This window comes from Puma concolor, chromosome C1 (assembly GCF_028749965.1).
Source record: "Puma concolor isolate L17-30 chromosome C1, mPumCon1.1.hap2, whole genome shotgun sequence".
In the NCBI taxonomy this organism is placed as follows: domain Eukaryota; kingdom Metazoa; phylum Chordata; class Mammalia; order Carnivora; family Felidae; genus Puma; species Puma concolor.
In genome coordinates this window covers 184,351,937-184,378,456 of record NC_141674.1, presented here as the reverse complement: position 1 = coordinate 184,378,456, position 26,520 = coordinate 184,351,937, and the positions used below count along the sequence as shown (strand labels likewise).

Here is a 26,520-nt window from a genome sequence, read left to right as displayed (position 1 = left end):
TCATTTAGATTTCTCATTACTTGGTTTTATGTTCTTTAAAAATGAATATACTTAATGCTTTTGTTATCCTGCTTTAGAAGGAATACCTGCTTAGTATACATACATGTTGGGAGTTCCAACACCTATCCCTCTGTTTAGCACTCAGCATGGACTCAACATCTAGTGGTGGTGCTCCTGGCTAAGACTTATGTAGCCATGTAGAAAGGGTACACAGCCAGATCACAAAGAGGACACAGAAGAGTCTGAAGGCTTCCTTAAGACTTTGGAGCCCCTAAGACCTCCAGTCTTCTAGGTCCTGATGACTGATTTATTGTAAATCAGTTTTAAAAATACATAATATATATATCTAGTAATGTATGAATATGTGACTGTGTTGACTGTTTCTTTACATCACCACCAACAAATTGCTCTTTTAAAGTTTTCATGGTTGTAGTCTTTTTATTTTCTTGTTTACTTTTTATATAGTTTGTCTTCTCTAATAAGAATGTAAACTCCAAGAGATCAGGGATTCTATCTGTCTTGTTTACCACTGTATCTTTAGTACTTTTGTGTTGTTTTTATATGTTTGACTCATGTAAAGACATGTTTTTTAAGTAGTTATGGAAGGAAAAAAATGTTGACTTGAATGGAATAGCAGGATTTAGTAAAGGAATTTTTCATGTGGGTTTGGTTTTTAAAGTAAAATGGTTAAAAGAAAGCCTAAATTCAAATGATGATAATTGTTAAAGCTAGGTGTTGGGATTCATTATAATGTTCTCTTTACTTTTGTATGTTTGAAATTTTTCATAATAAAAAGTAAAACCAAAACCAAAAGACAATTGTGATATTTATCCACCTCTTGCTCTAAGTTTTTTTCTCTCTTAATGGATACTTTTGCTGTTTTAGGTAACGTAGGATTGTTTATAAATTAAATATATAATGAGCACCCACTGTGCTAGGAGTGGGGATATAGTAGTGAATGAGTATACAGGCAGAATTCCTTACCCTCATGAAGCTTATATTCTGGTAAACATTAATAGGAAATTTTTATGGATTGACTTATTACTAAATAGTTAAAATAGGGGTGCCTGGGCTCAGTTGGTTGAGTGTCTGATTCTTATTTCAGGTCAGGTCATGATTCCAGGGTTGTGAGATCGAGCCCCACATCAGGCTCCATGCTGAGTATGGAGCCTGTTTAAGATTGTTTCTCTTACTCTGCCCTTCTCTCCCACTTATGCTCTCTTTCTGTCTCTAAATAAGTAAATAAAAAAAATAGTTAAAGTATGTAGTTTTTGCCTGGTAGGGAAAAAATATGTGTACTGCACAGTAATTTAGAAGCTAACTTTCAAATCACTGGTATATTTAAACAGCAGTGTTTAATTGGTTGGAGATTGAGATAAAACAAGAAGTGATGGGTATATGGGGGTTTGTTGTCCTAATCTGTCTACTTTTGTGTATGATAAACATTTTCCATTAAAAAAAGTTTCTAAAAACAAGTTTCATTGTAAACGTGATTCTTAAATTGTTTTAATTTCTTGTGAATCTATTTCCTTATGCTACATGATCATAATTAATTTTCCTTTGGAGTAGTTAAAAACAAACTAATTTCAAATAAAAAAAACTAATTTCATATGTTTTACTATCTTTCCTACCTTCTTATTATACTGTGAAAGTAAATCTTATAATTCTGCCCGTATTTAATATTTTATGTACAGTGTATATTACTTGGACACTTTAGTGAATAATGTGACAAAAAGTTTGAAAGTAACACAGTTAATGTAAAAAGGACTCTTTTATTTCTATTCCATTAAATTTTTTGTTTGTCAAAACTCTTATCGCCTAAGAGATAAAGTGGCTGTCTCTATTACCTAGCTTTTAAATCACTAAATATTTGAATAGTGTTTCAGTGGTCTCCTAAGTTTGTTAAAAATTTCTTAAAATGCAGCAGGTAATTCAAATCCTGTTATTGTATCAGAAGACCTACAAGTTTATTTGGGTTGCAGTAATTCATCTGGGCTTATTATTCTTTCTCAAATTTTTATCTTTAAATTTGTCATCTTAAACTAGGAAGATTTGCTAATTCTCTGAGACTAATAGTTTGTCTGCTTTACTTAACAGAACCATGATTTTCAGTGGAGTAGAAGTTATAGTCACCTATAAATATGGGTTATTTTATTATGCAGAAAGTATGAGTTTAGTGAACATAATTATTTTTATTCCTAAAATGCATTAATTCTAAAGAATTCATTAATTTTTATTTTTTTTTATGAAGAAAAATTTGTGACCATTTATCAGAAAGCAGATCACCCAGGAAATAGTTGCATTTTATAGTCTACGCTCACAGCTGGAGATTATATTTATTTAATTACTTAACATAGGACACTTGCACTTTTGCAGTCGGTAACTTTCTGCAGCTGGTAACTTGAAGATGCATTAAAGGGGAAAATGAATACAGTAAGAGACGAAGCAGGTGCTTTTTGGACACTGTGACACACGTGGAGCCTGCAGTATTCTATCTGTGTTCTGATATTTTTTCCATAAAGTCTTTGAGTCAGAAGCTTTCAGGGGAAGAATCAAATTTTTTGGGTTAAGAGGTTATTAAGGTCCTGAGAGGTAACTTACAAAAAAGGTACCATTGACCCAGAAAGTTTAGGTATACTTAAGTGAGTTTGTCCCTGAGAAGAAACCTTTCTAAAATTACCATTTTAAGAGCTTAGATTTTATATTTTGCTCAAGCTTTTAGACATCTTGAATCAAGAAGTTTATTGGCCTCAGGGCACCTGGGTGGCTCAGTTGGTTAAACATCTGACTTCAGCTCAGGTCATGATCTTGCAGTGATGGTGCAGAGCCTGCTTGGGATTCTCTCTCTCTCCCTCTCTCTCTCTCTATGCCCCTCCCCCACTCATGCATGTGTGCTCTCTCACCCTCCCCCCCCAAAAAAAGAAAAAAAAAGTTTATTGGCCTCTAATGTCACAAAAGCCAACTTGGAACCTTAAAAACAATCCTGTGTTCTTAAAGATTATGGATCTTTGACAGTTTTAACATTGGACTTTGTTTTCTGTAAATATTTTTGTCCTTAAAAAAAATAAATCTTTCCTTTATATCTTCAGAAGAGCTCTAGACTAAATTGTGATATAGCACTATGCCACAGACATATGTTCTTTCAGGATGAGATTGTGTCTCTTTTAGAGCACAAGCGGGAGGGGCAGTGGGAGAGGGAGAGAGAGAAGCAAGCAGGTTCTACGCCCAGTACAGAGCCCTACATAGGACTTGGTCTCATGACCCAGGGATCATGACCTGAGCTGAAATCAAGAGTTGGACACTTAACTGACTAAGCCATCCAGGCGCCCTTTTTTAAATACTTGTATTCTGTACAGAATATACCTGGCACATATAGTTGTTCAAATATATACCGGTCAAATGAGAATAATAATGAATTATCTTTTTCTTTTGGGTAGGGCTTTTCCTTTCTTAATCGATACCTCAGCATACGTGGGCCTTGCCAGGAATCATTCTACAATTTGGGCCGTGGCCTTCACCAGCTGGGGCTGATTCATCTTGCAATCCACTATTATCAGAAGGCCTTGGATCTCCCTCCACTTGTGGTAGAGGTATTGTATGATTTGCTTTAAAAACTGAGGAGTCATTTTATTTCATTTCATCTAGAGAGAAGTGCAGTTAGCTTATGTTGTGGTCCAGCTAGTGAAATAAATTACATATTAGAATGGATTTTTTCCAGGGGCACCTGGGTAGCTCAGTTGGCTAAGCGTCCGACTCTTGATTTTGGCTCAGGTCATGATCTTGTGGTCGTGAGATCAAGCCCTGTGCTGGGCTTTGCACTGACAGTGTGGAGACTGCTTGGTATTCTCTCTTTCTCTCTCTCTCTCTCTCTCTCTCTCTCTCTCTCTCTCTCTCTCTCCCTCTCCCTCTCTCTCTCCCTCTCCCTCTCTCTCTCCCCCCCTCCCTCTCCCTCTCCCTCTGCCCCTCCCCTGCTCATGCATGCACATGCTCACTCTCAAATAAACATTAAAAAAGAAAAAAAAAGAATGCATTTTGTCCATATTGAATGTGTTTATTTAGCAACAAGTAGATCTTTGACATTCTTATGTTATGACCTGATCAGCAACCATGTGGACACATATGACTTGTGGTGACCATTTCAGTTACCCTAAGGTAGCCTCTGTGGTTATCGGTATGAGCTGGGAGACAGAAAGCCTGAATGTTGAGTAATATAGCCATTGTTCATTTCAAAGTTCAAGTGTAACGAACATATTTCTTTATAAAGGTGAAAGGCCAGTATGAATTTAGTTTTAAGATACTGTATAGGGTAAAGTGTTGCCAATACTATGACAATCTGTGTTTAAAGTCTAATTCTTATTTTAATTTCTGAAGAATTTATTTTTGAGAGAAAGAGACACAGAGTGCGAGTGGGGGAGGGGCAGAGAGTGAGCGAGACACAGAATCTGAAGCAGGCTTCAGGCTCCAAGCTGTCGGCACAGAGCCCAACGCGGGGCCTGAGCCCACGAACTGTGAGATCATGACCTGAGCCGAAGTCTGACACTTAGCTGACTGAACCACCCAGGCACCCCTACTTGCTAATATTTTTAAGTTGCATTCGTAATCCTCACATGCCCTCACAACTGTTTTCTATTACCCTTGTCCATTGTTAGTCATTAAACAAATAAATACATATTTTTTTAGTTACGCTGATGAAATGCATACACTTTTGTATTTTTTATTTCATAAATGCCTTTAAGTATTGCTCCTTAAGCTTTATAGGTATCATTTTTAATTGTTGCAGATATTTTTACAGTTGACTCCAAAACTTTGTATTGGGGAAGATTAGTATAGATCTAACCTACTCCATTGAGTTCATTGCTTTGCTATTAAGTAGAAAAAAAGGTAATAACACCCCTAGGGTAATTATTATTATTAATTTGCTGTATGCCTTCCTAGACTTATTCTTTATATGGCTTTCTATTATATAGTACAGGTATTTCCCATCTGGTCATTTGTGTTATGATTTCTTTTTTAGATGCATAAGTTTTACATTTTTTAATGAAATCGTATTTTTTCCTTTATAGTTTCTACTTTTGCCATTGTACTTAGAAGGGCCTTTCCTACCCAAGATTATATTATTATTCCACTATATATTTTTTTTCCTTTATGGTTTCATTTGTTTATTCTTAAATGCTTAATTCATTTGGAATTTTATTCTGCTATGGCTTTTTTAAAATTTTTCAGAATTTTATTCTGCTATGGATGAGACTTTTTCTTTAACTTATTGGTTAGACATTTAAAATAATTTAATTCTATAGTTGTTACAGTGATTAACTGAATCAGTATTACCTAGTAAAAATTTAGAACCAAGGTATATATGCCTAGTTTTGTACTTTTTTTTTAGTATCATGAATGTTAAGCTTTTTGAATACTTCTACTTAATGAAACAGTATATATAACTGTTTATAACAGTATATAATTTATTCATGTATTTTTCCTCGTAGGGTATAGAAGTTGACCAGTTAGACTTACGAAGAGATATTGCCTACAACTTGTCTCTAATTTATCAGAGCAGTGGGAATATTGGAATGGCTCAAAAGCTTTTGTATACCTATTGCTGTATATAAAGTACCTCAGCTGAGAAAGAAGCATTGGTGCTGTGTGTGGACCAATATTTTCTGTCTAAGGGCTAAGTATTAACTAAGTATTAACCTGAAATAGAAATGACAGTTTGAGAATTATCATTGTATTTAATTTTTAATATGTGATAATGATCTTTTGATAGATATGCAAAAGTATCATTCCAAGAGTTTGTACATTGTTCTATCATTTTCTTTTAGCATTATTTTTAGTAAAATTGTCCCCAAAGGTGAAATGGAGAATGTTAGCCTTTAAGCCAGCTTTGAGCTAAATGTGCTCATTTTTTACTCATACCATTTATTCATCTGTGCATTCATTACTATGTATTAAACACCTATGTACCTTGGAATATAGTAAGACAGATGTGACCTCTCAATACAGTTCTCTAAATACAGAACTTGAGCAATATATTCATTTGAAAGAAATGTTTGCTACATTTCTACCTACATTATCATTGACCTTTCCATTTCTTAGTGCCCTGTTACTATTGCATGGGCAGTTTATCAGGTACATAGAAAAGGATGTTATTGAAGGAAAGACAAGTTGGGACTCTTTCTCGTATCAGCACAATTATGTAATTGACTTAGCTCCTAAGAAAATTATTTGAAATGGTTATATAGTAGGAAGACACATAATTGAGTTAATCTTTTACTTTTCACCTCCATGTGTCTTAGTTGTATAGATTGCTGGGCATAATTCAGAACATCCTGTTCCAAGACAAATTAAAAAATGCATTACAAATGTTGGTGGCTTTCTGACAAAAAAAAATGTAGAAAAGAGAGGACCACATTTAATAATATGACCTAGTTTGCATTTCAAGATCACTAGGAATGTAGGAAGATTAGAGAATTCTATGTATGGAGTAAAGTATTGCTGTGATAAAGTTAAAAAAATAGATGAAAATTTTTTACTTAAATACGTTATGTTCTTGAATCTAAGATAACAATAGTTTTAAGATATACTTTTGGTTTACTAACAGTTTTTGAGAGTTTCTTTTTAGGGGAAAAAATGCTGTAATAAGTGTGTGTTTGGATTGTATGACGTATTCTAATTGTGAGAGGGAAACACGTATGAGACTTAGGATCAAAGAAATAGTATGAGGGCTTTTTAGGAATTCTTACCACTACAAAGTAGTTGAAAAGCAAAATTTGTATATAATAAGTAAATGTATCATGTATTCTGTGTGTGTGTGTGTATTTAAATGTGTATATAATTTAAATAAATTGTATTTTTATAACTGTTTCACATGCTTATATATTTTATTTCATGCCATTTGCAGGTAATGATGAAGTTAACTGATAGAGTATAAGTTAGATTTGCATCTTGGAATCTTAGGGAATTGAGTATTCTGTGTTCTGAGTTTTTCTCTTGAATTAAACTCAACTGGCTGTGACTCCAGTTGATCTCCTGAACAGCCTTGGAGGAAATAATAAATCTCTCTAGCAGTCTTCTAAAAAAAAAGTTGATATTGCATGAATTTGTTTAGCATTTAAAGTCATAGCTACCATTGCTGAGTGTTTACTACGCTACTCTGTGCCAAGTACAGTGCCGGATACTCTAGATACATGATCTCTGGTCCTCTCAGAGAATCACCTGCAAGGTAGGTGTTATTGTTGGTCTTACTATTATCATCTCCATCTTATAGATGAGAAATTAAGTAGCATGTTGAAGATCACTAGCAAGCTCCTTGCTCAGAGACATTCCTTCATGGGAACACAATTCCAGTTCAGAGTTACAACATAAAAATTGGGCATAAATTTATTTTAGAAAGAAAAAGGAGAATGGCAGTTATATTTTCTATCCTCCAGGACTTCAGCTTATTAAAAGCCCCTGTAGTAAACATCTTTGGGGGTCTTTTTAAAAGCTGATACTCACTTTCTTATCTACCATCCTCACTCCAGCCTTGGAATTCTGACAGCCACTTTAATACAATGAGATTGTTTTCTACTGGTCACTGTTGATTCAGCTGGGAGTCTGCTCCTATACCAAGCTGGGCCAATTGAGTTTCCTCAATCCTTCTCTGGGAATTTTAGAATTGAGATGAAGTCTTGCTGTAGGGTTGGAACATGAAAGCTATGAGGACATTTTCTGCTTTCCCTGTGGGCCAACCAGCAGTTAACCCCTTATGCCGAGAAAGAAAAATAGAGCCTGTGCATTAAGAGAAGCAGAGTTGAGAGATGGAGAGAATGCTGTGTGTTCCTAAAGATTTTCCAGTTTTCCATTCCCATGCTTTCTGAAATTGAGTTCCAACCCTTGGGTTCTTTCTATAAATATATCCAGTTCTATAATTCCACTTTATACTAGCTGGAGTTCTGTTATTTGCACCAAAAATAGTCCTAACTGATAAGCTATCATTCCTTCTTTGTTTTCATTGAGCATTCATGTGTTCTAGCTATTTTCACAAGAAGGAAGGGCATATAGCAACCAGGGACAATGTCCCAGAGTTATAAGTAGTGTCATTAAGTCTAATCCACAACAAAGAGGCTTTTAAAAACTTTAGGCAAGAACAGTAGGAATGTGTCTATGGTCTGGTGGTGTAAAGTCAACAGTAAGACCATAGAATTGTTCAATTTCTGTGCTTGGGGTAATTAACACTATAAAAGCACAGTACTCAAACAGGATGAGGTAGAAAAGCATGGAAAAGAAGCAGTAAATCCTGAGGCTGTGATAAGAGAGACCTATAAATGTTTCATTTCCAAGTTCATAGTCCCAAATCCAGTTGCTGTTAGGTTATGAAACTGAAAATTATAATTTTGAGGACTTTTAAAGAAGGAAATGATAAATAAACAATATTTGGGGAAAAGGTGGATCCTGGGAAACACATAAGTATGATGTTCCTGACGTGACTCTAGCTGACTCAAGTGCACATAGAAGTTATATTCCTTAGGAGACCTACTCTGTCTCCTTGGAAGGGGACTTGGTAGCCCAGAGGACTACTACAGTTTGAATGTATCTGGATTTCAGCAGAGTATTTGAGGACGTCTCTTGGGCTATGCTTGTGGGTTGAATGGAGAAATGTGACTTATTGATCTGCAGTGGACCAAAGACTACCTACTGGAGGAGTCCCATGATGGCAGGCATGGCCAGGCCCTTGTATTCCAGACTTGCTCAGAAGCTAAGGCATAGCTTATAGTTGCTAATGGTTGAAGGCAGTCAACTAACCACATCCCTGTTTACAGAGCTACCCAGAAGTTTCAAGACCAAAAAACTGCCCAAAACCCAAAAACAGGCAAATGACAAAACAATTTTAGAAGTTGGGGCACCTGACTGGCTCAGTCAGGAGATCGTATGTCTCTTGATCTTGGGTTCGTGAGTTCGAACTCCATGTTGGGTGTAGGGTTTACTTAAATATTGAAAAAAAAAAAAAAGTTTTTAGAAGCTAAAAAGCAAAGGGGCAATTAGCAACTAAATAAACCAGAGAAGAGTGAAAGCTAAGTGCCCACAGGTGGTGGCAGTAGGCAGCCAGAAGCAAGCTGATTCAAGCTCAGAGAGGCTCATGCATAAGAGAAACATTCGGTATCTCCAAAGGCAGCTGAGGTTGGGCTAAAAACAGGTGAAGCAGTTGAAAGTCTGTTAAGAAGCAGGCAGGAGGTGCCTGGGTGGCTCAGGCAGTGAAGCGTCTGACTCAGATTTTGGCTCAGGTCACGATCTCAAGATTGGTGAGTTCGAACTCCGGGTTGGGTTCTGTGTTGACAGTGTGGAGCCTGCTTGGGATTCTCCCTACGTGCCCCTCCTCTGCTCTTTCTCTCTCTCAAAATAAACATTAAAAAAAGAAAAACAAAAAAGCATGCCAGCGTTAAAAAAAAAAATCTTCGAAGTTACCCTCTTCACTCAGAGCATGTTACCACTTCACCCCTGCCCTACAGAACACTGGTGGTTTATTTTCTGTTGATCTCTGGATTCCGGAACACCAGGTGTAGCTGAAGGCAGAGTGTTCGGATTAAGTGAAAGTCTGCACACTGAACAGTGACCTTGGCCTCCTCCTATTTGACTCCCAGAAAAGTGGCAGCCAAGTTATATCCTCCAAGCAGGGGATTAGAGGGTTCCTCTCTGAGAAAAACCCGGCCCAAGAAAAAAGACCTATAGAGACTTACAGTTTCAGGTCCCCAGTGAAACAGCCTGGTCCTGGCCAGGAGCCTGCCAATGGGCGAACCCTCCCACTCCCACCTGGCCCCAGTCAGCTATCCGAGGAACAGACAGCTCATGAGCATTAGGCGTTTGCGGATAGTTTCTGAGATGCAGAGATCCATATGAGCAAATGGGCAGGGGAGGAGGGGTCCTCAAAGAAAACAATACAGGAAGTAGAGAAATAAAATGTAATTAATATCCCCAGATGATGGGGTGCCTGGGTGGCTCCGTTGGTTAAGCGACCAACTCTTGATTTCAGTTCAGGTTATGATCTCACAGAATGTGAGACTGAGCCTTGTGTCGGGCTCTGTGCTGACAACGCAGAGGCTATTTGGGATCCTCTTTTCCTCTCTCTCTGCCCCTCCCCAGCTCATGTGCACGTAGCGCACGTGTGCTCTCATTTAAAAAAAAGAAAATATTGTATCTGTGAAAAGAAGAATGCTATAAAAAGAAATATTCAAAGTTTAAGAGAGCCTTATGACATCAAAAATGTAACTGCTGAAATTAATTTAATGAAAAGATTGGGGAAATTGACTTTTAAAAAGAAAAAAGGGAAAATTTGAGAAGAAAATTTCAGATAAGGAAATTAAAGGCTACAAAACAATCTAAATGAGAAGTTCTTTGTGGCAGTTACCATATCTTATAAATTCATTTATTTTTTTAAATTTTTATTTTTGAGACAGAGACAAGAGCATGAACGGGAGGGGGGGTGGTCAGAGAGAGAGGGAGACACAGAATCCGAAGCAGGCTCCAGGCTCCCAGCTGTCAGCAAGGAGCCTGACGCGGGGCTCGAATTCAGGGACTGAAATCATGACCTGAGCTGAAGTCGGAAGCTCAACCAACTGAGCCACCCAGGCGCCCCTTATAAAGTCATTTACATTTCACGGTGTTTGGTTATAAGTAATTCCTATAGGAGGAACAAAGTCCTACAATGATTTTTTTTTTTAGTTTTATTTATTTGTTTTTTAGTAGGCTCTATGCCCAACATGGGGCTCCAACTCACAACTCCAAGGTCAAGAGTCCAGTGCTCTACTGACTGAGTCAGCCAGGTATCCCCTGCAATGATTTTTTTATACGCAACACATTGCAGTATATTTCTATAATTTAGAAGTGTACTTCATCATTCATCATATCAGCTTTTAACATTTTCCTCCAAAAAGCTTAAATTTATTTGAATAGAAATAATTCAGTATTCTCTACATTTTGGCAATGACGTCCAAAACTCTGTCCCTTTGCACTGCTCTCCGTCAGCATGGAAAGGGCAGCTGGAACCCTAACGTATGTTTCTCGTCCATTTTTTGGCCTTGACCCAAAAAAATGTCTAGAAGATATCGGGGTAACCTCTTCCTGCACTAAAAGTTTCTAATGATACGCTGAAGATCGTACCCGGCATTTACCCTGTTTGTGGACTCAAGGTAAGCAAGCGTAGAATGCGAATTAGCACCGAATTAGCTGGCATTTCAGTAAAGAGAGTCAGGTGTTTATATTCAGCAAAAGGAGTTCAAACAAGTGAAGAGAGGAAAGAGAAAGCCAACAAACAGGTCCCTCTGGCTCAACGCCCCACAGCTGCATAGGACAGGTGGAAGTCAGTTCTGATGCGAGTTCTAGGGCTGTCCGTTCCCTCTTTTCTCAAGCTAGTGTTGTAATGAAACAAGTTTTCTTATTGAAGCATATCTTCATAACTATAGACAGCTGAAAGAAGTATTTTTGTAATTACTCGCTTTACAGATTAGTTCTGTCTTGCTTGGACAGAGACTTGCTCAGTTTATGGTGTGAGTGAGGCTGATCCTGCACTTTCTCCATCTCAGGTGCTTTCCTGATTGGGAGAGAAAAGTAGAAGCTCTGACCACTAGAGGGGGTATGCTAGTCACAGAAGTTCCCACCGCACGCAGGAAGGCTCGCGCTGGGAGCAGTCAGGATCACCTCCATCGGGCTATCCCCCAACAATGTGTAAGTTTTGTAGGATCTGATTTAACTCTCCCAGATGAAAAAGAAAAGATCTGTGTATAGTCAGGATTAACGGATTGTAGGGCACCAGCACAGTTTTAATATGGGTACCAAGTTGCTCTCCCAGATGGCTTTACCAATTGTGTGGGGATACCTGTTTTCCCCAGGCCCAGTTCAAACATATTTTCTCCCCCGATTGATAGGTGGGAAATGGATGTTGCAGTTGCATACGGGTAAAGTTGAAACCTATCTTCTCATATGCTTATAGACCTTTCAGAATCCTTTTCTTCTTTGAATTGCTTTTGTTACATCCATTGCCCATTAAAATTTTTTTTAAATGTTTATGTTTGAGAGAGAGAGAGACAGAGCATGAGCAAGGGAGGGGCAGAGAGAAAGGGAGACACAAAATCCCAAGCAGGGTCCAGGCTCTGAGCTGTCAGCACAGAGCCTGACACGGGGCTCAAACTCATGAGCGGTTAGATCATGACTTGAGCTGAAGTCAGACATTTAACCGACTGAGCCACACAGGCACCTCTCCTTTGCTCATTAAAAAAAAACAAAAAACATACTGGGTCCTATTTTTTTCTTATGGAATTGTAGGCACTCTTTATTTAATCTGGACTTAAGTCTTTGTCATTTGTTTTTCACTTCATGGTGTCTTTTTGTAAATCTCAATTTTTTTTTAATAGCCAATATGAGACTTCAAAAGAAAGTGTTTAGCAAAGTAAGGAAGATCTTGGAAAATCAAGCAGAGTTCTTAGGAAGATCACAGCAGAAGGCAGACCAGCCCCATCTCCATCTGGACAGAAACAAGGGAACAAAGAGTAGGACCACTGAAGTAGCCTGGGTGGAAAGTGAACAGGTTCTGGGCACAGAGAGTGGATTCTGGGGGGACAGAGAAGCAGCTAGAGAAATAAATATGGCTAGACTTCTTAGAGACTTAGAGGCAGAGGCGGATTTTGAAGGATTTGCAAGGTTCTCCTTTGAGATGTTGTAAAGATTAAAAATACAGAGAGGGTACGTGGTCCATGTGCTTGACTACTTAAGAGCTTCATATAGCAAATTTCTGGCTTTGCCTTACAACACAAATGACTCTAGTTTCATCCTGAAGCCAGAAGTCTTCTCTAGAACGAATCAAGAAGTTACTTACATGTTGTTAAAGGCACTAGAGGGGCACCTGGGTGGCTCAGTCGGTTGAGTGTCCGACTTTGGCTCAGGTCATGATCTCGTGGTTCACGAGTTCAAGCCTCACATTGGGCTTGCTGCTTTCAGCCTGTCAGCAGAGCCCGCTTCAGATCCTTTGTCTCCCTTTCTCTGCCCCTCCCCCACTTGCACTCTCCCCAAAATAAATATTTTAAAAAATTAAAAAAAAAAAAAAAGGCAGTGGAGATAGGCAGGGGTCAAGTGAGTCCTGACAGCTGTGGGTCAACTTCAGGTTATCTCAAGAGGCAAAAGAAACTCCTGAGATTTTTCATTTTTTAAAAAATATGTTGTTATTGGGGTGCCTGGCTGGCTCAGTCAGTGGAGCATGCAACTCTTGATCTCAGGGTTGTGAGTTTGAGCCCCTAGTTGGGTGTAGTGTTTACTTAAAAGTAAAAACATGCAAATGTTAAGATCATGTGTCCATTTCTGTAAAAATGCCATTAGAATTTTGATAGGGATGGATTTCACTGGTCTGTAGATTGCATTGGGTAGTTTGGATGGATATTTTAACAGTATTCTTCCAATCCATGGACATAGAATATCTTTCCATTTATTTGTGCTCTCTTCAATTTCTTTCATTAGCATCTTAAAGTTTTCATTATACAGGTGTTTCACTTCCTTGGTTAAGTTTTATTCTTTCTGATGCACTTTTAAATGGGATCACTTTCTTAATTTCTCTTTCTGGTATTTTCAAATTAATATTTTTATCCTGCAACTTTACTGAATTTATTAGTTCTATTAGATTTCTAGTGGAGTCTTTAGGGTTTTTATATATATCATGTCATCTGTAAACAGTGACAGTTTTATCCCTTCCTTCCCAATTTGGATGCTCTTTCTTTTTTTAATGTTTATTTTATTTTTGAGAGAGAGACAGAAAGAGAGGGAGACACAGAATTCAAAGCAGGCTCCAGGCTCTGAGCTGTCAGCACAGAGCCGGACATGGGGCTCAAACTCATCAGCCATGAGATCATGACCTGAGCCAAAACAAAGAGACACTTAACCAACTGAGCCACCCAGGTACCCCTGGATGCCTTTTATTTCTTGCCTAATTGCTCTGGCTAGGACTTCTAATACTATGTTGATTAAAAGAGGCAAGAATAAGTGTCCTTGTTTTATTTGCAATCTTAAAGAAAAAGCTTTCAGCTTTTTACTGTTGAGTATGATGCTAGCTGTACATTTGTCACATGTGGCTTTTATTATGTTGAGATGCATTCCCTCCATAACCTCTTTGTTGAAACTTTTATCATAAATGAAAGTTGAATTAAAAAAAAATTTTTTTTAACGTTTATTTATTTTTGAGACAGAGACAGAGCATGAACGGGGGAGGGTCAGAGAGAGGGAGACACAGAATCTGAAACAGGCTCCAGGCTCTGAGCTGTCAGCACAGAGCCCGACACGGGGCATGAACTCACGGACCGAGAGATCATACCTGAGCCGAAGTCGGTCGCTTAACCGACTGAGCCACCCAGGCGCCCCAAAAGTTGAATTTTATCAAATGTTTTCTCTGCACATATTGAGATGATCATAAGATTTTTATCCTTCATTTCTTAATGTGGTGTATCACATTGACTTATTTGCAGATATTCAACCATCTTTGCATTCCTGGAATAAATCCCACTTGATTATGGGTTATGATCATTTAAGGTATTGTTGAATTCAGTTTGCTAATATTTTGTTGAGGATTTTTGCATCTATGTTCATCAGAGATACTGGCCTGTAATTTTCTTGTGGAACTTTGTCTGGTTTTGGTGTCAGGGTAATGCTGGCCCCATAAAATGAGTACAGAAGACTACTTCCTCTTCTGGTTGTTGGTTTGTTTTTTTTTTTTTTTTTTTTTGTTTTTTTTTTTTAAGATTTTAAGAAAGATTGGTGTTATTTCTTTGAATGTTTAGTAGAATTCACCAGTGAAGCCATCTGATCCTGGACTTTAGTTTATTGAAAGGTATTCAGTTACTGATTTAATTTTCTTACTAGTATTGGTCTACTCAGATTTTTTATTTCTTCATGATTTAGTCTTGTATGTTTGTAGAATTTATTCATTTCTTCTAGGTTGTCTAATTTGTTGGCATATAATTGTTCATAGTAGTTTCTTAGGATCCTTTGTATTTGTCGTATCAGTTGAAACAGCTCCTCTTTCATTTCTGAAAAATTTTATTTTATTTTTTTTTAGTCTTTATCTTTTCAAAGAACCAGCTCTTAGGTTCATTGATCTTTCCCATTGGTCCTTTTTTAACTGTTTCATTTATTTCTGCTCTGATCTTTGTTTATATTCTTCCATGAACTTTGGGTTTGGTTTGGTCTCCTTTTTTTAGTTTTTGAGGTGTGATGTTAGGTTGTTTTGAGATTTTTGTTTCTTGAGGTAGTCATTTATTATGAACTTCCTTTTTAGAACTTTTTTGCTGCATCCCATAAATTTTGGTGTGCTATTTCCATTTTCATTTGTCTCAAGGTATTTTATTTCTGTTGATTTCTTTGTTGCTTCCTTGGTGGTTCTGTAGCATGTTTGCTAACTTCCACATATTTGTGAATTTTCCAGTTTCCTTCTTGTAATGACTTCTAGCGTCCTACCATTTGGTGGAAAAGATGCCTGATATTGTGTCAGTCCTCTTAAATAAATTAAGACCTGTTTTGTGGACTAACATGTGACCTATCCTGGAGAATATTCCATGTGTACTTCAGAAAAATGTATATTCTGTTGCTTTTGGATGGAATGTTCTATAAATATCAAGTCCATTTGGTCTAATGTGTTTTTTTTTTTTAATTTTTTTTTAACGTTTATTTGTTTTTTGAGACAGAGACAGAGCATGAACGGGGGAGGGCCAGAGAGAGAGGGAGACACAATCTGAAACAGGCTCCAGGCTCCGAGCTGTCAGCACAGAGCCTGACGCGGGACTCGAACTCACGGGCCGCGAGATCATGACCTGAGCCGAAGTCGGCCGCTTAACTGACTGAGCCACCCAGGTGCCCCCTAATGTGTTATTTGAGGCCAGTATTTCCTTACTGATTTTCTGATCTCCACTGATGTAAGTGGGATACTAAAATCCCCTACTATTTTTGTATTGCCAATTTCTTCCTTTTGGTCTCTTCATATTTGCTATATATATTTAATGTTCCTATATTTAGGTGCATAAATACTTCCTCATTATATCCTTTTTAGTGAGCTTGACCCCTTATTTTACAATGCTTTGTCTCTTAACACAGTCTTTGTTTTAAAGTCTATTTTGTCTAATATCCATATAGCTACCCCAGCTTTCTTCTGGTTTCCATTTACATGGAGTGTCTTTGTTCATCCACTCACTTTGTGTATGAAGTGATTATCTTGTAGGGATCATATAGATGGGTCTTGTTTGTTTTTTAAATTCAACCACTTTTTTTCTTATTGGAGAATTTAGTCCATTTACATTGAAAGTAAGTATTGATAGGTACTGTTGGCCTTATTTACATTTTTGTTTTTTGGCTTTTTTGTAGTTGTTTTTTGTTTTTTTGTTTGTTTTGTTTTTTGTTTTTTTTTTTTTTTTGGCAGTGTTCTGGTTTTTTGTAGTTCTTTTTTGTTCTTTTTCTTCTCTTGGTCTCTTCCTTTGTGGTTTGATGATTTGCTTGGGTGGGATGCTTAGATTCCTTTTTCTCATTATCTTTTATGTATCTACCTGATGTTGTTTTGTGGTTACAATGAGGCTTATACATATAACAGTCTATTTTAAGTTGATTAATTGTAATACATTCTAAATCTGTTTTTATCCACCCCCACCCCGCTACATTTTATGGTTTTGATGTCACATTTTACATGTTTTTATCCTTGTATCCATCAACTATTGTCATTTTAGTTATTTTTACTATTTTTTTCTTTTTATCTTTGTATGAGCTTTATAAGTGATTAATCCACTACCTTTACTATATATCTAACTTTAACAGTGTGAGTTACATTTTCATATGTTTTCTTGTTACTAATTAGCACCCCTTATTTTTTCAACTTAAAGTAGTCTGACATTTCTTGTAAGACTAATTTGGTGGTGAACTCCTTTAGCTTTTGTCTGTAAAACTCTTTATCGTTCCTTCTATTCTGATTAACTTCACCAGGTAGATTGGAATTGCTTTTTTTCTTCTTCTAGCACTTTGAATATACTGTGGCACCCCCTTCGGGCCTGCAAAATTTCTTCCAAAAAAATCTGAGTTTTGGGGTGTCTAGGTGGCTCAGTCAGTGAAGCATCTGACTTCAGCTCAGGACATGATCTTGCAGTTCATGGGAACAAGCCCCACATTGGGCTCTGTGCTGACAGCTCAGAGCCTGGAACCTGCTTTGGATTCTGTGTCTCCCTTTCTCTCTGCCCCTCCCCTGCGGGTGCTCTGTCTCCCTCTCAAAAATAAATAAAAACATTAAAAAAAAAATCTGATAGTTTTATGGGGCTTCCCTTGTATGTAACAAGTTGTTTTTCTTTTGCTTTTAAAATTCTCCCCTTTAACTTTTGAAATTTTAATTATGTGTCTCAGGTAGGTCTCTTTGGGTTCATCTTATTTGGAACTCTTGGATCTTCTGGGTCTAAATGTCTTGTTTTCTTCCTCAGGTTAGGGAACTTTTCAGCTTTATTTCTCCAAATGTTTCCTGCCACTTTCTCTCTTTCTTCTCCTTCTGGGATCTGTATAATGTGAATATTAGTATGCTTAATGTTGTCCCTAAGTTCCTTAAAGCTATTTTTACTTTTTTCATTGTTTTTCCTCTTTGTTGCTCTGATGGGGTAGTTATATTGCCCTGACTTAGAGTTAACTAATCCTTTCTTCTGCTCAAGTGGTCTGCCATTCAACCCCTTTACTGTGTTTGTCAGTAGTTACTGTATTCTTTTGCTCTGTGGCTTCTATTTGGTATTTTCTTACATTTTCCCTGTTTTGAAGTTCTGACTGTTCATTTTTGCAGTTTTGGTGAACATCTTTTTTGTTTTTAATTTTTTTAGTGTTTATTTTTGAGAAAGAGAGAGAGAGAGAGAGACAGAATGTGAGCGGGGGAGGGTCAGAGAGAGAGGAAGACAGAATCTGAAGCAGGCTGCAGGCTCCGAGCTGTCAGCACAGAGCCCAGTGCAGGGCTCAAACTCACGAGGTGTAAGATCATGACCTGAGCCGAAGTTGGACACTTAACAGACTGAGCCACCCAGGCGCTCCGTGGTGAGCATCTTTATGATCATTACTTTGAACTCTTTATCGGGTTAGTTATCCGTTTTATTATGTTTTTTCCTTGCGGTTTCATCTTGTTCATTTGGAACATATTTCTTTATTTCCTCATTTTGCTTCACTCTCTGTGTTGGTTTCTATGCCGTAGATGTAACAGCCACCTCTCTCAATGTTGAAGGAGTGGTCTCACATAGGAGATGAACCTTATTGTTCATCCTGGCTGTAACTCTTATCTCTCAGACCTTTGTGCTTATTCCAGCAGCCTGTTTGTGCTTAGTAGCTCCCAGTGGTTGAAGGTGTGCCCCTACTGTCAGTGTCCCAAAGGGGGTGTTATCTCAGTCAGCACCTATATATACAGGCTGATTGGAAGTCAGATCCTCAGGCAGTGCATTTTAAAGTACCGCAAATGTATATAGTTGTGTGGGACCACAAGCATAAACCCTGCTGTCCAGTACGGCCAGGTCCCCCAGGCAGGAGTCACAAAGATGTGGGTGTAATACAAGGGTATAAACTCCTCTTTAGGAGATCCCAGCAAGCCGAAGTGAAGCAGAGGGAGAGTGCCAAGACTGCATCCACTAGCTCTATTCCCTGAGACCACTTCCACAGGCCCCTAGAAACGTGCCAGACCAGCAGCCTGCCCTTCAGCAGGCAAACTAAAGAGTTAAAGACAAGCAAACAAAAAAGCCAAAGCAGTTCATCACTTCAAACGAGCCTTACAAGAAATATTTAAGCTGAAAAGAAAGCTCCTGGACAAATAAATAGGCATCTTAGAAAGGGTGGGGGCGTTTCAGCCTGCCATCTGAGCGGTGCTCTGGAAGGCATTTGGCCAAGAAGTGTCTCTCTGAATGTTACAGTCCCATGGGTGCTCTGGAGTGTGGCAGAGGAAGAAAGTGAAGCTAGCGCATGCGAGTGGGGGAGGGGGAAAGGACTAGCGTGAAAGAAAATATGCCTGCCAGCCTTAGCAAGGTGGAGAGGTGTGAAAATGGTGCTGGCCCGCATCTGTCCCCACAGAGTATCCCAAGACCCCCTGCCTCTCTTGCCCACTCTTTAGGATTAGCTATTCAATCTCACATAAAATCTGGGCTTCTCTGCTGGGCCCTGTGGTGAGTTCATTTGTGTCCCTTAAAAGCCTTTTCTCCTTTTGCTATAGCCCTTTGGATCTCATGGATGTGAGCCCCATTGGATTTCAAAGCCAGGTTTGGGGGGCTCATCTCTTGGGCACAGGTCTTAAAACTTGGGGTATGAAGCCTTTGCTTCTCAGGGAGAAGTTCCAAGCTTGTAAATTCTCTCCGGATTATGGGTCACTGTGTCACGGGTGAGGCTTATGGTGAGACTGGGTCTCAGACTCCTACCCTCTTCATCGTGGTTTTTCCTCATTTGCTTGATAAGAAGTTGCTCAGCTAGTTTTCAGGTCTTTTTCAGAAGAAATTGTTCCATTTGTAGCTGTAGATTCAGTGTGACCTCGGGAAGAGATGAGTTCAGGATCTTTGTACGTTACCATCTTGCACCACCTCCCTCACCTGTACTTTTTTTTTTTTAATTTTTTTTATTAATGTTTTTTATTTATTTTTGAAGGAGAGAGAGAGAGACAGAGCATAAGCGGGAGAGGAACAGAAAGAGAGGGAGACACAGAATTCGAAGCAGGCTCCAGGCTCCAAGCTGTCAGCACAGAGCCCGATGCAGGGCTCGAACACACGAACCGTGAGATCATGACTTGAGCCGAAGTCAGACGCTTAACCGACTGAGCCACCTAGGCGCCCCTCACCTGTACTTTTTTTTTTTTTTAAAGCGCTTAGTCCTGTTTACTTATTTAACCATTGACCACCTGGTTTATCAAGATTCCATTATCCTTTAATGCCCTCCTGTGGCCCATACAGCAACTGTATTCTACTTTTGTATTTCCCTTTTCTTTCTGTCGCTAAAATTTTTTTTTTTAATTTTTAAAGGTTTATTTATTTATTTATTTATTTATTTATTTATGTATGTATGTATTTAGAGAGAAAGAGAGAGAGAGAATCCCAAGCAGACTCTGCACTGTCAGTACAGAGCCCGATGTGGAGCTCTAACTCACGAACCGTGAGATCAGGAACTGAGCTGAAACCAAGAGTTGGGTGCTTAACCCACTGAGCCACCCAGGTGCCCCCCACTCTCTGTCATTTTTGTATCTACTTTATCGTAATATGTGACATTTGTACATCAGTTTTCCACTCTTATCTTGACCTTTGCCTTATACATTGCTATACATAATTATATATTTTTAAAACTTCACCCCATCAATCCTTTGCCTGAAATTTTCAATTACTACTTAGTTGGATGAAGCTTCTTCTCTAACACAGGGGTTATGAAGATAAGGCCTGAAGGCCAAATCTGGCTCCTAATCTGGTTTGGTGTGGTTTATGAGCAAAGAATCCCCGCCCCCACCTCCATACCACTTTAAAGGATTGTTAAAAACAACAACAACAACAACAACAACAACAACAACAACAACACGGGGCACCTGTGGCTCAGTTGGTTAAGCTTCTGACTTTGGCTTGGGTTATAATCTTGAGAGTTTTGAGAATTCAAGCCCCACATTGGGCTGTCTGCTGTCAACGCAGATCCCGCTTCAAATCCCCTGTCCCCTTCTATGCCCCTCCCCTGCTTGCTCTCTCGCTCTCTCTCAAAAGTGAATAAACACTGGGGCACCTGAGTGGCTCATTCAGTTAAGCGTTGGACTTTGGCTAGGGTCATGATCTCAGTTTGTGAGTTTGAGCCCCACGTCTGGCTCTGTGCTGACAGCTCAGAGCTGGAGCCTGCTTCAGATTCTGTATCTCCCTCTTTCTGCCCCCCCTCTGCTTGCACTCTCTCAAAAATGAATAAATGTTAAAAAAAAAAAAAGTAAATAAACATTAAAAAAAACCCAATAATATGGGACATAAACTCTATTTGACCCTCAAAGCTTCTAACCTTTACTGTCTCATCCTTACACAAAAAGTTGGCTGATCTCTGCTCTTGTAAATTCGTCAAGAAGGGCTAATGGATGCAGAATTCTGTAAGTTCTTATATGTTTATAACCATTTTTCTGTAGTTTTATTTATTCTATTTATCTTTTTGGGTGAACCTCCCCATTCCCAGGTGAGGGGCCTTGGAGAGGGGGGGTGGGGATGGTTACACAACCAGGTGGGAGGGGCCCTGGAACAGGGAGGGGCTGGCCCACCCTCTGGCAATGGTAGCCTGGCTTCAAATCCAAGTTTCTGTAGTTTTGATAGTTGAAAACTGAATATAGAATCCTTGGTTCACACACATTCTTTGAGTTTTTAAAAAATGCCAATTGTGCTAATTTTTTGTTATTGCTGCTAGCACACACTCAGGGGCTTAAAATAATGGAAACTTGGGCTCAGTTGGTGGAGTGCGCAACTCTTGATCTTGGGATTGTGAGTTCAAGCCCCACATTGGTGTATAGCTTACTTTAAAAAATGAAAAATTAGAAAATTAAAAAAAAAATACAAACTTAACTAACAGTTTCTGTGGGTTAGGAATCCAGGGCGGGGCTAGAATCTCAGGATTTCGCAGACTGACACCAAGCTGTTGGCAGCACTGTGCTCCTTTATGGAGGTCTGGGGAAAGAACTACTTTGAAGCTTATTCTGGTTGTTAGCAGAAATCAGTTCTTGGCAGTCTTGGGACTGAAGTCTCCATTTTTCTGCTGGCTTCCAGCCAGGGCTGGTGCTCAGCTTGTAGATGCACCTGCATTTCTTGCTATGCAGCCTTATTCTTCTAGCCAGCAGGGGCACAAAAAGTCTTCTTGTGCTTCAAATCGCAGACTTCCCCTTCTGCAACCATTTGGGAGAAAATGGCTCTTAAAGGATTTATCTGATTAGGATAATTTCCTTCAAGTCAACTGTGACCTATAATCTAATCACGAGTGAACTCCATCATTTTTAAAGTCCAAGAGATGATGCAGTTATGTCTACCTGAAGGTGGGACATCTTGGGCCCTATTCTAGAATTCTGCCAACCACACTGCTCCATTGTTGCCTTGCTTAGTGTGTTGGTTTATAAATGTGAGGCCAGTTTCTTTTGCCTTTGTAAGTTATTTGATCTTTTTGCCTGTACACTTTGAGAATACTTTGAAATCTATAGTTTTATTAGAATGTGTCTTGAAGTTGATTTTTTTTTTTCCAGCTTCCTGGTGAATTATTTCAATATGTAGATTCAGATACACTTTTTTCTGTTTTTGGAAAGTGTTTATGGGTTGTAGTTCTAAATATTACTTCTGATCTACCCTTTTTTCTTCCATAAGGGCTCCAATTAACACAAATACTATTCCTTCTTTGCCCGTATTCCATTCTGTTACCTTTTCTCTGAACTTTTTTACTTTTATTATTTTGTTCAAGTTTATTTTGAGACAGAACAGGAGAGGGACAGGGAGAGAATCCTCAGCAGGTTCCATGCTATCAGTGTGGAGCCCAATGCAGGGCTTGATCCCACAAACCGTGACATCATGACTTGAGCCAAAATCAAGAGTCAGACACTCTAATGACTGAGCCACCATGGTGCCCCAGACTTTTTTAGTCCTTAATGCCATTTTCATTTCCTTGTTTTCCTGCCTTTCTTCAGTGTCTCTTACTTTGATCTGAATTGGTTCTCCCTTGGGCATCTTGTAACTTATTCTTCGTTTCTGAGATAATTTTGTCTTTTTCTTCCACAGTTCTAAGTGCAAACAACACTCTTCATTTCTCTGATTTTTGTCCATTTATGTCCTTAGTTTTTAAATTTGTTTCACAGTGGTTCTCATATCCTGAAAAGTTTGTCTTCAAACTTGAAACATATTGAAGTTTCTTTTCCTTCATAAGGGTTTATTGGGAGAAATTTTCCTCAGTTGAGATGTAATTTTATTCCCGACTTTCTGCAGTACTCTGTATAGACTTAACTTTCCTCTTATTCACATTTGTGCTATTGGGTTGTTTTGCAATATTTCTAGTTTACTGAGCCCTCACTGGTCAGTATAGCAAAGTCCAGGTGCTTTTTCTAGGGTGTTGTGATTTGGTGGGGAGGTTTTTGTGTTGTGGGGAGGGTTATGAGTCCTTCAATTTTGTGCTTCTCTCTTTTTGTTATTGGTCCTAAAACTTCAATTTCTTTTCCCCGTAACAATCCAATTTGCAATAAGGTCTTTTCCTCTTTACCTTTTTTGTTCCCCTAGCAGATCCACATTTTGAACAGTGCCCCTTTAAATCATGCCTGCACCTTTAAACCATGTGTATTTAGAAGTTCCTTTCCTGTAGTTCATACTCTGATCTGCCTGGACACTTTTTTTTTTTTTTTTTTTTTTAGTATTTCCAGGTTTAGGATACATGTAGTCCTTGTGGTAACAGTGTCCGGTGAAACTGAGACCCTTTCACTAGCTTCCTTTTTCCATCTCCGTTTGCCTTTGTCTGTTACAAACCTTCTAGTGAGGTGGGGCAGAAGTGTGAGACAACACACACTGGGATCTGGTGATTTTTCTCATTTTACTTAGTTTTTTTTTTTTTTTTTAATTTTTTTTCAACGTTTATTTATTTTTGGGACAGAGAGAGACAGAGCATGAACGGGGGAGGGGCAGAGAGAGAGGAAGACACAGAATCGGAAACAGGCTCCAGGCTCCGAGCCATCAGCCCAGAGCCTGACGCGGGGCTCGAACTCACGGAACGCGAGATCGTGACCTGGCTGAAGTCGGACGCTTAACCGACTGCGCCACCCAGGCGCCCCTACTTAGTTATTTTTAAAGATTTGACATTGTCTGCCTTCAAGTTACGCTGAGTGTGGTTTTATGTAGAATTCACCTTTCCTTTCTTGTTTCATATTGCTTGTGAAGGAAACATTAGGAGGTAGGTGACTAAGCAGCTGCCTCAAAGTCTCTATATAGGTTATTAAAGAATCCGTTTTAAAAGCTCGGGTAGAACCTGATAGCTTGTGTCTCCTATAAATGCTTTGGAGGAAAAGGAGTGTCAATATGAAAGGAATCTAGCAGCTACTCAGAGCTCTGTGTTAATGAAGTTCAGTAGTGACCGTGTTGGTGTATTTTCTCTGCTTACAATCTTAAGATTGTTGTGATAGACATTTACGGTTTTGATTTGACTTACCTGTTTCCCCGTTCTTCTAGGAACATCACTGAGATTTCCTTTGGGGAACTAATCTCAGTTTCAGAGATGGACATATCTAGGCCTAGCCAATTAGTATATAATCTCTCTCTTAAGTGATAGTGATTAATTGAGGGTGGGCATGTGATCAGCCCATCCAAGGAGACTCAATCCTGGATTTATTAGAGCTCTAAGAAATCTCTGCTGGATTGGTAAGCAGAAAATATTTCAGTCTGTTCTAGTCTTCTATATATTGTACATTGTTTCTGACCATTTATAAAAAGGCTCACATTAACAAATGGTGTAGAATCCCTATTGCCCAAAGAAGTCCAAGGTGGAGAACATATGATGATGTAGACCAGTGTGAACATAAAGCCATCTTGCCCAATGAAATGAGATCGATCACGAGATAAGAGCCCAGAATAAATGCTCTTGAGAAGAGAGATGCCAAATACCATCAAAAAGTCAAATTTCTTAAATATTTTGCTCTTCTTTCAAATGGTATCCTGGGGCAGACCCAGCAGCTGAAGTAAGGGCCTTGTCTTCTTTTTGTTCATGGGCTCATTATCTAAACTAGGGACTTTAATAAGAAAAACAATTGGAATAATTGAAAAACTAGGGACTTTAATAAGAAAAACAAGCTATTTTGGAAAACCAGTAATCTGTAGCTAGATGTCTCTAGAGAGCCTTAGAAAGTAAACAGGCTCTGGCTGTCTATCTAAAACAACTGGTCCTGAGATAAAAACAAGGCCCAATATCTTCTGTTAAGAACTGGAAGTCTTTGGTAAAGAAACTAGAGAAATTGCAAGCAAAAAGATCACTGAGCTAATAATTGCCCAGTGCTGGCTAAGAAGCTGAAGGACAACCATCTGAAGTCCAATGATGCCACCCTGGGGGAGACATTACTCCACAAGTCCGTGTCTTCCCTCTAAACTCCAAAGTGGAACAGAACAGTACTTGATATTACCGTTACCTACAATTAATCCTACTACTCTGAATATCAGATCCTTCAGACCCAAATTTTACAGTTGTCTAAGAAGCAAACAGATAAGCAAAATGACTTCTAGTGTGAGAGAGTATTATCTTATAAATGACTTTACGACAAAAGATGGTAATAAAAGGTAAAACTGAAAATGTATAGTAATTATAGAAGTTTGAGAGGCAATGAACTTTGCTTTCCTTTACTAAAATCACTCTGAAAAATGAGAACTTGGAACAATTGTGAGTCCTTTCCTAAGTCTCAACCTGTATCTGATTCTTTGGGATCACTGTCAGAGAAACAGTCCTTTTTTCTTCAGGACACAGAGATTTAATAGGTAGGATCTACTTCCAGATAAAATATGCTGTAGCCCATACATGTGATCAGATTAAAGCTGCTATGACATTAGGATATTTATGGTAGTCTCCAGAAATACCTCAAAGAATTGGAGCACCTGGCTGGCTCAGTTGGTACAGCGTGTGACTCTTGGGGTTGTAGATTCGAACCCCATGTTGGGTGCAGAGATTAAAAATAAACTCTTAAAAAAAATTCAAAAAATCACCAAAGACACTTATATGTGGAATCTTAAACAATCAAACTCTTAGAAGCAGGGAGCAGAAAAGTGGTTGGCAATGACTGAAGGGTTGGGGAAATAGAAGTTGTTAAAGGATACTTTCAATTACAGGATGAGTAAGGTTTGAGGATCAAATGTATAATATGATGATTAGAGTTAACACTGTATTATATAATTGATATTTGCTGAGAATAAAAATGAAATGTCCTCATCAAAAATTAAGTATGTGAGGTGACAGATGGAATAATTTCACAATGTGTATCGAATCATTATGATGCTCACCCTCAATAACTTACAGTTTTGTCAATTGTACCTTAATAAAGCTGACCAAAACAAACAGCTATAGTGTCAGAATCCCCAAGGGCAAATGACTCCATAGACAGTTTACCTGGACCAAAGTCACAGTCCAGATGGGTTCTTCCTAGATTTTCACAAATCACTTTTTGTACTCACAAGAAAAGGTTAGGTCATGCTCTATGGGTGTTAACAACACAGCACAATTAATAGAACCATTGCTTATCCCTTAATTCAGGAGCCACAGCTCAGTCTCCTTGCTTTAGAACGACTGCAGTCATCAAAAAATTAAAACATCTTCAGATCTTGTATTGGAATCCCCTTTAAATCCAATGTTCCTACATGTAGTCAGTCTCTACTGCTAAAGGAAACTATCAGTTTTCTACTAGTTAATAATTATGAATTCTTTTCAATTTTTCTATTACCATCCATTGTTTTAATACTCTTTGAACATATAGTTATGGTAACTGTTTTCATGTCCTTGTTTGTCACTTTTTTTTTTAATGTTTATGAGAGAGAG

At 38.5% G+C, this 26,520-nt stretch overlaps 1 protein-coding gene across 1 annotated transcript in view; it reads left to right on the top strand.

Moving 5' to 3' along the window:
- The window catches only part of GTF3C3 (general transcription factor IIIC subunit 3), a 39,059-nt gene extending 32,198 nt beyond the window's left edge, over positions 1–6,861 (top strand). Inside the window, exons 17-18 of the mRNA XM_025935098.2 lie at positions 3,438–3,590; positions 5,484–6,861. Of these exons, the coding sequence (XP_025790883.1) occupies positions 3,438–3,590; positions 5,484–5,606 (276 nt within the window). The 3' untranslated portion in view covers positions 5,607–6,861. The remainder of the gene's footprint in view (positions 1–3,437; positions 3,591–5,483) is intronic.
- Positions 6,862–26,520: the final 19,659 nt, after the last annotated feature.